General features: G+C 38.0%; 1 protein-coding gene across 1 annotated transcript in view; it reads left to right on the top strand.

Annotated features, from left to right (window-relative positions):
- cert (ceramide transfer protein) overlaps positions 1-14,126 on the top strand; it is a 41,367-nt gene extending 27,241 nt beyond the window's left edge. The window contains exons 10-12 of the mRNA XM_071656706.1: positions 2,021-2,229; positions 6,263-6,395; positions 11,836-14,126. Of these exons, the coding sequence (XP_071512807.1) occupies positions 2,021-2,229; positions 6,263-6,395; positions 11,836-12,005 (512 nt within the window). The 3' untranslated portion in view covers positions 12,006-14,126. The remainder of the gene's footprint in view (positions 1-2,020; positions 2,230-6,262; positions 6,396-11,835) is intronic.
- The last annotated feature ends 292 nt before the right edge of the window (positions 14,127-14,418 follow it).

Below are 14,418 nucleotides of genomic sequence, written 5' to 3'. Positions count from 1 at the left end.
TGCTTCTCATGTACAATATTGTCCAAAGATTGCAGTGGGGGTGCTTATTTGCAGATTTTTCTGTTGAAAGAATTAACTCATTTTCATGCTTCATCATTAAGTTCACTTTTCTGTATCTACTGCCCTTGTTTTATTCATATGTACTCATAAGTTATTTTGCTCACATCTATGATTTGCCACTGTCTATGCCGTCTCTGTAATACTATTTTTCTGTGTCAATCATTTTCATATCACTCCCATGTCTTTTTCTGATTTATTCATTCCTTGTGCTCTTTACTTCTTGAACTCCATATCCATGCATTAGAGAAGTTATCATCTGCCAATACCATGGTTTTGCCAATATACATGCTTAGCATTACTTATTCAATGTTCCCAGCCATGGCATCAAGTTTTGAGCATTCACATTTTTGTATTTTAAGGTTTTCATTATATGGGTAAGGTATGCACCATTCAGGAAACCTCACTGTACCATTAGCTTTAATTTCTTTTGTTTGGTTCTCTTTCTTTCTTTCATATTCTTCCTTTCCCTTTTCCCCCTTCTTTTCTTGTTAATATATTTAACTTTCTGGGATGGAGGAAGATCAGTTTGTCGATAGATATACTGTGATTATCACATGTAGTTCCATATTAAAGTTCCAGATCTCAGAATTCTGCAAGATTTGGAGAGGTAAGAGAATTGGCTTAAGTTAACCTGGAGTTAAAGCAGATTATACTTGGAGAAGTACATTGTTAACTGAAGAAACGCAATTATAAGTTGTTTTTAACTCTCAGTCACAGACAGTTTTGATAATAGGTAATGGGAAATGATATGTAACAACAAAGAAGTAATAAAGAACTTGTAATGTCACAGTCAGAGGAATTATCACTATCAGTAACAGGGTGAAAGAATCGTATCTTTAGGAAGAAAAGACCCTTTGTTGATAACTAAGGAAAATTCTGCATGGACACAAGTGTCTTTGCTTGGAATGGACCACCTCTCACTGTAACTGGTGTAGCCATCTTAGGTTGAGAACTGGAAACTAACATAAACATGTTAACAAAATATGGCCATTAAGCAAAGTTATATGACACTGACAGAGTGAACTTGACAAAACCACTTAGGTAAGAGGGTTTTCTGTAGGCTTCAGATTATTGAATCATGTCATGCCAATTCCTTAGTTCTGATGGGGGTAAATTATGTAAAGACCATGTCACAATTCTGTGAGCTTAGATGTGCCACAAAGTAAAACGATGCAGAAGATTAGTATCTGGGAAAAGGGTAGTACAAAGTATATTAAAAAGAATATCCTGGAGAGATGAAATCATGTTTCCAGTATGTTGAGAATTGATGAGAAATATAAATCCCAGAATACAATATCTAAAACAAGGGCAAACTGTATACCAGAGAGGATGAATTGTTCTATTCTAGATGAGAGAACATTTAAACTTTTGTCACAGTCATTGCACTTTTAAGTTTGAGTCCTTTTTGATCTTTGAATAAGAGTAATTATTTAAGGTTTGGTTTAGGGTGAGATGATGCTTTTTGACTTCGTGTTGCTAATAAGTTATATGGTCATTAGTTTTTCTTTTCAGTTTTTTGATATTTTATCCAATTAGGATCTGATAAGGCTTCCTGCCTCAGATTTTATCATAAGAGAAAGTGACAGGTTTTGATATGACAAGTTCTAAAGGAAACTTTCTCTTGGGCTTTATTGACTGAGAGCAGCTGGACCCTGAGTCACATGTGAAGCTGCCTACCTAGGAGAGTTTCACCACCCTTGACAGTGGTCATTTGTGGGCCAGGCAATCACAGTCTTGAAACACAGGCATAGCAGTTTTCAAATTATTGTGCCCAAACTAATGTTATCTCATTACTTAAAGTGAGATAAACAGCAACCTGAAGTGTATGTTGGGGAAAAATAATCCATGGACCTGCTGTGGATCATTAAGGGCTTGCATGATGCAGATGATTATGTACATATTGTATTGATATAACATCTTTTGTAAGAATAAAACACTCATGTTTCCATATTATTCTCAGCTAGTATTGAGCAGATGACAGTCCTGGATAGGATATCAGACGATACGCTGATTTTTCTCCAGTTACATAAGAGAGTGTGGCCAACAGCACAGCGTGATGCTCTCTTCTGGTCACACATACGACAGATACCCTCCACAGATCCGGCCAATGGGAATGCTTATGATACTTGGATTGTGTGTAATCAATCCACAGAACACCCAGATGCTCCTGTAAGTAAGAGATGTGATATTAGTGTGAATGAAAATTCATTTATTATATTCATATTTGTTACTCAGATATTCTGAGACATTTGAAGAATGTAAGGGGATATAGTGCCAGTTAGTATGTTTGTGCACCACTACAGCACCTTTTGATTATTCATTTTGCACAGTTAGTTGAGTTGTCTAGTGTGACTAAGATTTTCATCTTGATTTCCCACTTCACACAAAATTCATTTTTGTGCTTGATCATGGATCATGTAGATTAGTATGTCAGTGGAATTATATTTTTGATTGTTTATATTGGTGGTATTTTGTGTGTGATTTTATAAGTGTGAAAGGGGGTTATTAGTTTCACCTCACTCAATTTAACATGTAATGTGGAAAAAATGCAGTTGTAATGTGAAACTATTCACATCAACACCCTGTAAGGTTAGGATACTTATAGGTTAAGCTGAGCATTCTCCACTGCCTCTTCCATGAAGATCTCAGACACAAACAAGAGTTTTCCATTAGGCCAGGTCTTGAAAGAAGAGAAAACAAGAGAAGTAGAGAAAAAAAATAAGAATAGTATAAGAGCTTTTAAAAGAATGAAAAATTTGCCTTGAAAATGGGATAGGTCTTAGTAGATTAGAAAAGATATGTGAAGGTAAAGAGTTCCAAAGCTTATCAGATTATGGAAAGAAACAGACATCATTGTTGCTCATTCTTAAGTTGCATGTGTTTGCAAAGTAATTATATGACAGAGTGGTCTGTTGAGTGCTGCATGACCTTGTGAATGGTAGAAACATAAACAGCTAGCTTGTAGGAACAAAAACCAAGACAGTATATTAGAGTTGTATTTCCATGATAGAGTTAGAAGAAAGCAGCACTACTATAACATTATTTTACATAATGTGTCTCTGGTGGCTGGATCAGACTCCAAAATACTTACAAACAGACTCGGACATTAGTTTGATTTGAAGTTTTAAGATAGACTGTGTCTTGCATTGATATCAAATATGGTAATTGAATTGAGCGGTAGGATAACAGAGCCATCAAGTTAATTGGAAAAATATTGGGAATTTCTAGAAAGACAAATAGGGAGATACCTGGTTATAGAAGCATTAAGCTGAAATGTTCTATTTACCCCTATGAAAAATCCTATGCACTTCATAATTTCAAGAAAGTATGTGAGACATATAGCACGAGTATATGGAACTTATTCAAAAGAAGTTGAAGAATACAGATTTGGGTCATTTGCATAGGAGAAAGATGTTAGGGCACTGGACAAGGGTCTGAGATACATTTTTGTAAGGAAACTTCTTTGAAAATAATTACAAAGCCACTTGGAATTATTTACATATTTGCTGTGGAACCAGTAAGGAACTTTTCTGTTGAATATCACATAGAGAATTATTGTGAAATCCTGTTTGCTTTGTTCACAATCATAGGTCATATCCTAAAGGAAAAAAGTTTTTTGAATGCATTTCCTGTGGTCTGGTGAGACTTCAGAGGATATTTAAAGTTGTATGATGCTATCTATCCATCAAATACTTTACCAAAAACTAGAGTCTTATACATTAATGATATTGATATTGATTTTACATCCTTTTTTTCTTTTTTTCTTTCTTTTAAACTATTCGCCATTTCCCGCGTTAGCGAGGTAGCGTTAAGAACAGAGGACTGGGCCTTTTTTGGAATATCCTCACCTGGCCCCCCTCTGTTCCTTCTTTTGGAAAATTAAAAAAAAGACGAGAGGGGAGGATTTCCAGCCCCCCGCTCCCTCCCCTTTTAGTCGCCTTCTACGACACGCAGGGAATACGTGGGAAGTATTCTTAATCCCCTATCCTTTTTATCAAGGAGAATGAAAAATGTCTCATATTGTTGACAGAGCAAACTAGGTATTTGTAAGTGAAATTATTGAATTTTTCATAATTAGATTTGTTCTCTATCTTTTTATATTATACTTTGTTGCTGTCTCCTGCATTAGTGAGGTAGCATAAGGAAACAGGTGAAAGAATGGCCCAACCCCCCTACATACACATGTATATACATAAACGCCCACACAAGCACATGTACATACCTATACATTTCAACGTATACATACATATGCATACACATACATATACGTATATACATGTACATATTCATACATGCTGCCTTTATTCATTGCCGTCACCACCCCGCCATACATGAAATGGCACCCCCCTCCCCCTGCGTACTGGACAATAATGTGCATGTTTTAACTACTAAGTTGTGGCTGGTGGATAGCCAGAGTCCCAGAACCAAGCGGTCACTATGCCCCTAAAGCTCTGGCTGCTAGGAATACTCTAGTTTAGTCACAAGTTCGCTTGTCAAGAACAAGGAGTTACTTCCTTACCAGGCTCAAGTAACATTACTTGTCAGCCTATAGATTTGATGACTAAGATATTAAAAAAAGCATCCTGTAACTATGAAATATCAGATTTTGATTCCCATAGAATATTTCCTCTGTATAGGAATTGATTTCTCTAGTAATGTTTTAACAGGCCACTGTCAGAGGACAACTCTAGCACAGTGTTTCCAGAGGCTTCTACTGACTACTTGTTCCTAATATGTTTACCGAATGCTCCTGCCCTTTCCTTATTGAATTCAGAAACACATTTTTTTTTGGTAAGCAGAAATACCATATATCACTATCTGTTATAATTATTATTGATAATGAATCTTGCTGTGTCAGTTACCCTTCCTATCTATCAAGCTATCTATCTGTATATCTAATTCCTGTTCCCTTCTGGAACTCCTTCGAGGGGGTTGCTACTTCAATAGTGTCTTCATAACTAGTGAAGTCCAGTTACCCATTCATCACAGAGGGATAATATATGATCCTGTCCCTTCAAAGCATGTTTGCCTACTGCTTTCCACAATCTTACAGTGCTGCCTTTGTGTGCTCAGCCCAGCAAATCAGTTATTGTCTTGATTTAATGGATGTTGAATTTGGTTTTTATCGTAGGAAAGTGATTTTGATTATGATATAAAGGAAATAAGGGTGGAATATCAAGAACAAGTGATGGCAGGCATATATACAGATGGCTAAGATAATTTTGCTGTGAATAGAAAGTGGTGAATAATGTTTGTATTCGAGAATTATTTAAGTAGAAGATAATGTGATATATCTGAAAAGTATGCAAATAAGTCATGTTTAAGAACCCTATGATTCATAATGATTCATTTTACATTATCTGTCTATCTGTATCTCTGATGCCTGTTCCTTTCTGGATCTCCTTCAAGGGGGTGGCCATGGCAGTAAAGTCTCCATTACAAGTGAATTCCAGTACTGCGTCTTAGTCTTTAGTGCCTCACCCTTAACAGGCCACTGGCAGATGGCAAATTGGCAAAGAGCAAATCTAGCACAGTGTTTGCAGAGGCTTCTACCTAATGTTCGTACTGACTACGCAATGTTTTTTACCTAAATATTCCCTACCTACTATTTCTACTGCTCCTACCATATTGCCAAAAGACAGGGCTAGCACATAGCACTTACCATAGATAATCTAGAGTTATGAAGAAGGAGCTGTGTAAGTTAAGTGTTGTCAAGAGTTATGCGAAACAAGGAGAGATTCTATATTTGTGGACTGAATGCCACTAGTCCACATGTGGATGAAGCAGAAAGAAAAGACAGCTACCTGGGTCAGAGGAGTGCAACTTGACAACCACTGAAGTACTGGCTCACCATGCAGCCATCACTAACCCTCTCAGTACCCAGGCAGATAGTACTGGTAGTATACCTTCCTAGTTGTTGGCTGCCTACCAACTACTACCTAGGTAGATAGATGTAATTGCTCATGACTCTCACGATTGTGTTTGAGCTAAGTGATAGTAATACATTTATAGGCAGATGTTAAAGATTATATTATTTCTAAAGATTAAAAGAACTGAAATTTTTGTGACTCATGTGTTTGGATGAATTTTCCATTGGCTCTTGTAAATGTGAAATATCACTTTGAGGTATATTTAGAAAGAAAAACTGTTTTTATTCTCTAAGATTTTATATTAAATACAAATTATGCTTTCTCTTTTTCAGAATGATGGGAAATGTGTTCGTGTGGACCTGACAGTATGTTTTGTGTGCCAAACTTTCATTGACCCCCCTCCTGCAGATGGTGAACCAGTGACTCGAGACAATCTTTTAACAAAGCTAACATACTGCTCAGTAGGTGAGTGCAGTTTATCATCATAATGGCACAGGGGTATTGAAGATGATGAATGCTTGTTAGTAATGTCATGCATTTAATACATTTGCAATTATACTTGATCTAGTGAGTGAGGAAATTTTTAAAGTTCTGAATATTGTCAGTGATAAAGATGGGTAAAGTATTTAATGGACTTTTTCAGTGAGAAAGGAGTCTTAATGGGATGAATAGGTAGAAATGATAACACACTGTAAAGCAGTCATCCCAAAAATTGCGTAAAACTAAATATGAGGAGGTGATTACCAAGATAGTAAGACGTGAGGAGTTGTGGTCAGAGATAATTGAGCCCTAGTTTTCAGTTTAGCAATGAACTAAAGTGGTTTTGCATGGAATGAGAAAATTACGAAAGGGAAAGTAAATATCTTTTAAGGAGCAGATCCAAGGTATGTAGATATGATACGGGTCAGCACAGTAAAGAAGATGTGGGTATTTCAAGAGCTTACTGTATATCAAACAAACTTTTCAGTACACAGTACAGTACAGTATTGGGTATAGAGTAAGGTAACAAAGTAATGTGAGTGAGTATAGTAAAGAGATTACAGGTTTGTATTTCAGCTGGCAACACAGAAAGCAGAATACTAAAAAGTTCATGATTTGTATTAGAAACCAGTTGAAATGCTGAAGGAGGTTTGATATTTTTACATATTTGTATTCTGTATTAGAGGTTGAAAGATGGAGTGAAAAAGATTTTGAGTGATTGGGGCCTGAGCATGCAGGAGGGTGAAAGGTGTGCAAGGAATAGAGTGAATTGGAACGATGTGGTATACCAGGGTCGACGTGCTGTCAGTGGATTGAACCAGGGCATGTGAAGCGTCTGGGGTAAACCATGGAAAGTTCTGTGGGGCCTGGATGTGGAAAGGGAGCTGTGGTTTCGGTGCTTTATACATGACAGCTAGAGACTGAATGTGAACGAATGTGGCCTTTGTTGTCTTTTCCTAGCGCTACCTTGTGCACATGCGGGGGGAGGGGGTTGTCATTTCGTGTGTGGCGGGGTGGCGACAGGAATGAATAAGGGCTGACAGTATGAATTATGTACATGTGTATATATGTATATGCCTGTGTGTGTATATGTATGTATACGTTAAGATGTATAGGTATGTATATGTGTGTGTGTGGACGTGTATACATGCACGTCCACACACGCAAATATACATACCTATACATCTCAACGTATACATATATATATATATATATATATATATATATATATATATATATATATACACAGACATATACATATATACACATGTACATAACTCATACTGTCTGCCTTTATTCATTCCCTTTGCCACCCTGCCACACATGAAATAACAACCCCCTCCCCCTCATGTGCGCGAGGTAGCGCTAGGAAAAAACAACTAAGGCCACATTCATTCACACTCGGTCTCTAGCTGTCATGTAATAATGCACCGAAACCACAGCTCCCTTTCTATATCCAGGCCCCACAGAACTTTCCATGGTTTACCCCAGATGCTTCATATGCTCTGGTTCAATCCGTTGACAGCACGTTGACCCTGGTATACCACATCGTTCTAGTTCATTCTATATCTTGCACGCCTTTCATCCTCCTGCATGCTCAGGCCCCGATCACTCAAAATCTTTTTCATTCCATCTTTCCACCTTCAATTTGGTCTCCCACTTCTCGTTCCCTCCACCTCTGACACATATATCCTCTTGGTCAATCTTTCTTCTCTCATTCTCTCCATGTGACCAAACCATTTCAAAACACCCTCTTCTGCTCTCTCAACCACACTCTTTTTATTACCACACATCTCTCTTACCCTGTTATTACTTACTCGATCAAACCACCTCACACCACATATTGTCCTTAAACATCTCATTTCCAGCACATCCACCCTCCTCCGCACAACTCTATCTATAGCCCACACCTCGCAACCATATAACATTGTTGGAACCACTATTCCTTTAAACATACCCATTTTTGCTTTTGAGATAGAGATAATGTTCTTGACTTCTACACATTCTTCAATGCTCCCAGAACTTTCGCCCCCTCCCCCACCCTATGATTCACTTCTGCTTCCATGGTTCCATCTGCTGCCAAATCCACTCCTAGATATATAAAACACTTCCTTTCCTCCAGTTTTTCTCCATTCAAACTTACCTCCCAATTGACTTGACCCTCAACCCTACTGTACCTAATAACCTTGCTCTTATTCACATTTACTCTCAGCTTTCTTCTTTCACACACTTTACCAAACTCAGTCACCAGCTTCTGCAGTTTCTCACATGAATCAGCCACCAGTGCTGTATCATCAGCGAACAACAACTGACTCACTTCCCAAGCTCTCTCATCCACAGCAGACTGCATACTTGTCCCTCTTTCCAAAACTCTTGCATTCACTATATTTACTATATTTACTATACTGGCATTATGTGCAAACTTACAATCAAACTTCATCATCCTATGTTCAAGGATTGCTGTTACATAGTTGCTACTTGAAGGTGTGATAACCATTAACTCACAAGTTTAGGAAAGATTTTCATATGTCACCCTTTAGGGACCTTAGAAAAAGATCTGCGTGATAATGAAGCATAAAATGGATTTGTCAAAGAAGGGAAATAGCTAGTGCCAGCTGTTAGAAGACATCAGCAACATTTTAGAGCTTTTCTTGTATCATTTTGATAGGTAACTATTACTATTTGATAATCATCGCTAGTGGAGGCCACTGTAGTTGGTTGAAGGGAGAATTTTCCATGAAACATAGTGCCCTACTACTGTGTGGATAGGGAACATGAAGAACTAGTGACCTTGGCTTACTCTGCTTAGTAACATAAATGATCCCGTCTGTACTTAAAATCTATTTCTTGTAATATGAGTATATGAGTAAATTATATGGGAGGGTATTGATTGAGAGAGTGAAGGCATGTACAGAGCATCAGATTGGGGAAGAGCAGTGTGGTTTCAGAATTGGTAGAGGATGTGTGGATCAGGTGTTTGCTTTGAAGAATGTATGTGAGAAATACTTAGAAAAGCAAATGGATTTGTATGTAGCATTTATGGATCTGGAGAAGGCATATGATAGAGTTGATTGAGATGCTCTGTGGAAGGTATTAAGAATATATGGTGTGGGAGGCAAGTTGTTAGAAGCAGTGAAAAGTTTTTATCGAGGATGTAAGGCATGTGTACGTGTAGGAAGAAAGGAAAGTGATTGGTTCTCAGTAAATGTAGGTTTTCGGCAGGGGTGTGTGATGTCTCCATGGTTGTTTAATTTGTTTATGGATGGGGTTGTTAGGGAGGTGAATGCAAGAGTTTTGGAAAGAGGGGCAAGTATGAAGTCTGTTGTGGATGAGAGAGCTTGGGAAGTGAGTCAGTTGTTGTTCGCTGATGATACAGCGCTGGTGGCTGATTCATGTGAGAAACTGCAGAAGCTGGTAACTGAGTTTGGTAAAGTGTGTGAAAGAAGAAAGTTAAGAGTAAATGTGAATAAGAGCAAGGTTATTAGGTACAGTAGGGTTGAGGGTCAAGTCAATTGGGAGGTAAGTTTGAATGGAGAAAAACTGGAGGAAGTAAAGTGTTTTAGATATCTGGGAGTGGATCTGGCAGCGGATGGAACCATGGAAGCGGAAGTGGATCATAGGGTGGGGGAGGGGGCGAAAATCCTGGGAGCCTTGAAGAATGTGTGGAAGTCGAGAACATTATCTCGGAAAGCAAAAATGGGTATGTTTGAAGGAATAGTGGTTCCAACAATGTTGTATGGTTGCGAGGCATGGGCTATGGATAGAGTTGTGCGGAGGAGGGTGGATGTGCTGGAAATGAGATGTTTGAGGACAATGTGTGGTGTGAGGTGGTTTGATCGAGTAAGTAACGTAAGGGTAAGAGAGATGTGTGGAAATAAAAAGAGCGTGGTTGAGAGAGCAGAAGAGGGTGTTTTGAAATGGTTTGGGCACATGGAGAGAATGAGTGAGGAAAGATTGACCAAGAGGATATATGTGTTGGAGGTGGAGGGAACGAGGAGAAGTGGGAGACCAAATTGGAGGTGGAAAGATGGAGTGAAAAAGATTTTGTGTGATCGGGGCCTGAACATGCAGGAGGGTGAAACTAGGGCAAAGAATAGAGTGAATTGGATCGATGTGGTATACCGGGGTTGACGTGCTGTCAGTGGATTGAATCAGGGCATGTGAAGTGTCTGGGGTAAACCATGGAAAGCTGTGTAGGTATGTATATTTGCGTGTGTGGACGTGTATGTATATACATGTGTATGGGGGTGGGTTGGGCCATTTCTTTCGTCTGTTTCCTTGCACTACCTCGCAAACGCGGGAGACAGCGACGAAGCAAAAAAAAAAAAAATGAGTATATAATAGTTGTTTCATTAATGTAGTAATCAAACCATCATGAATTCTAAGCACAATTTTTAAATGTTGCTCGTTGGTTTTTATCTCTCATAGCTTTGGGAATACTTTGTTCACCAAAATGCCAGGGCGGTATACATGCACCATCAATTAGCTTTTATTACTGGATGGAAATTGGCATATGTGAAGAACAGTGGTGTAGTAGGAGAGGTGCAGAGTGTAGGCTTTAGTGTGTAAAGGAAGGAAAGGGCATTCTATCTATCTATGTATATCTCTGATGCCTGTTCCCATTGGTAGCACCCTCAAGGGGATGATTACAAACAAAAATGTGTCCTTAACTTTTGAACTCCAGTGCTGCTTCTAAGCCTTTATTGCCTCACCCTTAACAAGCCACTGGCAAAGGCAACTCTAGCGCAGTGTTTTCAAAGACTCCTACCCAGTGATCCTACCGACTACTTCTACCTAATGTGTCTACCTAATATTCCTGCCTAATGTTACAATGTAATACTTCTACCTAATGCTCCTACATACTACTTCCACCCAATGTTTCTACTTAAACCTTCTGTCTAACATTCCTACCTGCTACTGTCAGTTCTCCTCCCATTTTATTAAAAGTATGGGCTAGCCCAATGCACTCCCTGCTTGAAAATCTAGAGTTCCGAAGAATGAGCTGTGTGAGTTGTGTTGTCAGTTGTTATTTATGACAAGGAGAGATTGTATGTTTATGGACCAGAAAACCAGCAGTCCATGTGTGGATGAGGCAGAAAGAAAAGACAGCTACTTTGGTCAAAGGGGTGTAATTTGACAAACCACTGAAGTGCTAGCTCCCTATGCAGCCATCTCTAACCCTCTCAATACCCAGGCAGGTAGCACTGGTAATATACCTCCCTGCTCGATGGCTGCCTACCAACTGCTACCTACCTCCCTGTTTACCCTTTTGTAACTTGGGAGAATTTGCCTGTGAGGATGAATTAGAAATTCTTATATTTCAGCTGGTACATTTTCTTTCATTGAGAATATATAATGGTGATTATTGAATTTTGTATTACAATTTGTGAGTAAACTTTCATAATACCAGTCTTGTATTTAACAGTGAACCCTGGTGGCTGGGCTCCTGCTTCAGTACTGAGAGCAGTTTATAAGCGTGAGTATCCCAAGTTCCTCAAGAGGATTACACAGTATGTTGTAGACAAATGTACTGACCAGCCTATAGCATTCTCAGGATTGAAAATAAAAGACCACAGTAAACACTGGAGAGGTTAAGTTCTATTAGTGTCTAGGGCTTGAGAGAGAGAAGCCGAATGTTTTAGGCTGTGATATAGGGAATGGGGAACTGCTACCAAAGTATCAACAAACTGCCAGACAAAGATATTCACTTCATTTGAAGTGTTATTAAAGCTCCATCATGTCCTCTTGGTGAAACAGTACTTCTGTGTTTGGGAACATTTGTATGAAGAGTATTTGGATAGTAGCTATGAGCAGTAACTTGGAAAGCATGCTTATGAAATTTGATGAGCAAATTTTCAGACTAAAAGGCAATTGTTTTAAAGGTTGAAGTGCATTGTATTGAATAAAAGGCAATTGGTGTTAAGGCTAGAGTGTATTGTGTTGGATAAGAAATTAAGTTCTGAAGCATGATGTTAAGCTCTTGGGTGATTTGAAATTTGAATTTGGTTTTATAGTGGAGAAGAGGCAGCAGAGTATTTAGTAGAATCATCATGCAGTGGAATGAAACTTTTTAAAAGGAAAATACCTGTAATTAAGAGTTAAAGTATATTGGCATGTTTAAGGAGGGTGATATAAGAAGTATTGATGTTAAGAGAGACTGGGAGTACTTTTTTTTTGTATGAATTGAATGCTTTCTAGGGATGTTTGTAAGATTTTTGAAGGTGAAAGTAATAGATAGAATTGTTCTTGGGACACCCATCACAAGGAGGGTGGCATTAAAGATGAGTGAATAATGCTTCATCACAGGAATGTCAACTGTAATTTATATCATTCCATTTCTTGTCAGATCAGTTTAAGTATATTGTGAAAGAAATACTAGGTCATGTAAATTGTAAAGTGTCATATATCTGTAACTGTCAGAAAAATAAGTGATGTTGAGTGCATGGTGAAGATCAAGTTTTGTTTGTGTGAAAAGACAAAACTTGCAGCTTCTATTAGATAATGTGGTGACTTCATGTTTTACAGCTTTTTGAAGAATATAGGATTGAATATCCAAGCTTTTGACTAAGTTAATCCATTCATTGGTATATTGATCTGAGGAGAAATCGGATTTTTTTTTAGGGCTTGAAGAATTTTTTGAGAATTGTCATAAATATTCTTTAAGCCTCCTACAGTTGCACAAAGACTGAACAGTTGTTTTATAGATTCAACTCAGGACCTGATTTAACTGTGATTTTACCTTGATTATCTAGGGGATGGCAGCCAGAATAATGATCATCCAGTTGGTCTGATTATATGAATTATTATGAACTATAGATATGGGATGTTCCATGCTTTCTTTTTTATTCTTTGTCATCATCCTCACCTCCAGTAATTATTTCCTCTTGTGTCTCTTTATGTTCTGTTTTCCATTACATATTTTCAGATGCTGTTTTCTCATTACTTATGTCGTAGATGAATTCTTTTTTTCTTAAAACACCTAAGAAATTAGCAAAGATTGATAGCTGGTTGCTGTAGTTTTTCTTGGTTTGAAATGTTGTTGTTGCTAAGCAAAATTGAGGGCTAAAACCAATCCCAGCACAATTTCAGACATTATGATATTGCATGGTTCTTATGATATAATTCATGACTTAAAGTTCCTACTTCCTAAGCTTGATAGCAAGCCAAAGGCTCTAGTGCTCTATAATCCTGTACAAGACTGATATCAATCAAAGATCCCTTGGAAAGTCTTTGATACAGCAAGATACTGTATTGGATGTTTCATTGTCATTAACAACTGTTCGCAGTTGGCCGTTAATACATACATTAATATAGTCTCGCATACTTCCATAATCTTATGATGAATTATGTTATCTTAGCTTCTGCCGTCTCTGCCTTGCACAGAGATTGATTTTTTCAGTTAACAGAAAGTGACTGAACCATTCATTCATGAAGACTAGAAAGGGGACTAAGTTTTGGATAGCCTTTAGCTTCTGTAAAATGCATCAAGATGAGCGTTGTTATTGTTCTGCTCACTGGTCAAGGACATCTTTTTGCTTATATTGTGTACAGTGTTATGAAAGATTTTTGGAAATTGCAGAGCAGTCTTTGAGTACACCGGGGAAATCTGGTGAAACCTCATCCCTTCTTAGTTCACCATCTGACATTGACATGAAGTTGATGTAGGCCAACAGTCATTTTAGAAATAGAGGTACTGTGTTGAATAAAGAGTAGATGAGCCTGTCACTGATCTTTGAGTTACAACAGATGAGAAGACCCAGATGTCTTGATGATCTCTTGAGAACAGGACCAGCAGTAAATACCAGAGTCAAGAAATGCTGACACAGGTTGATTGGCTTTTTTATCATAAATAACAAATTAGAAACAGGTATAAACAGATGTTTACAAATATCATTGTGAACTTGAGTGAAATCATAGGGAAAACTGACATGGTCCAGTGGGACAAAGTACCTGATGTCAGTGTCTTTGGGAGATCTTTGATATGCAAGATCCTTACTTTTAAGTGCCA

Source organism: Panulirus ornatus, chromosome 63 (genome assembly GCF_036320965.1).
Source record: "Panulirus ornatus isolate Po-2019 chromosome 63, ASM3632096v1, whole genome shotgun sequence".
NCBI lineage: Eukaryota > Metazoa > Arthropoda > Malacostraca > Decapoda > Palinuridae > Panulirus > Panulirus ornatus.
This window is presented reverse-complemented; position numbering and strand designations above follow the sequence as displayed.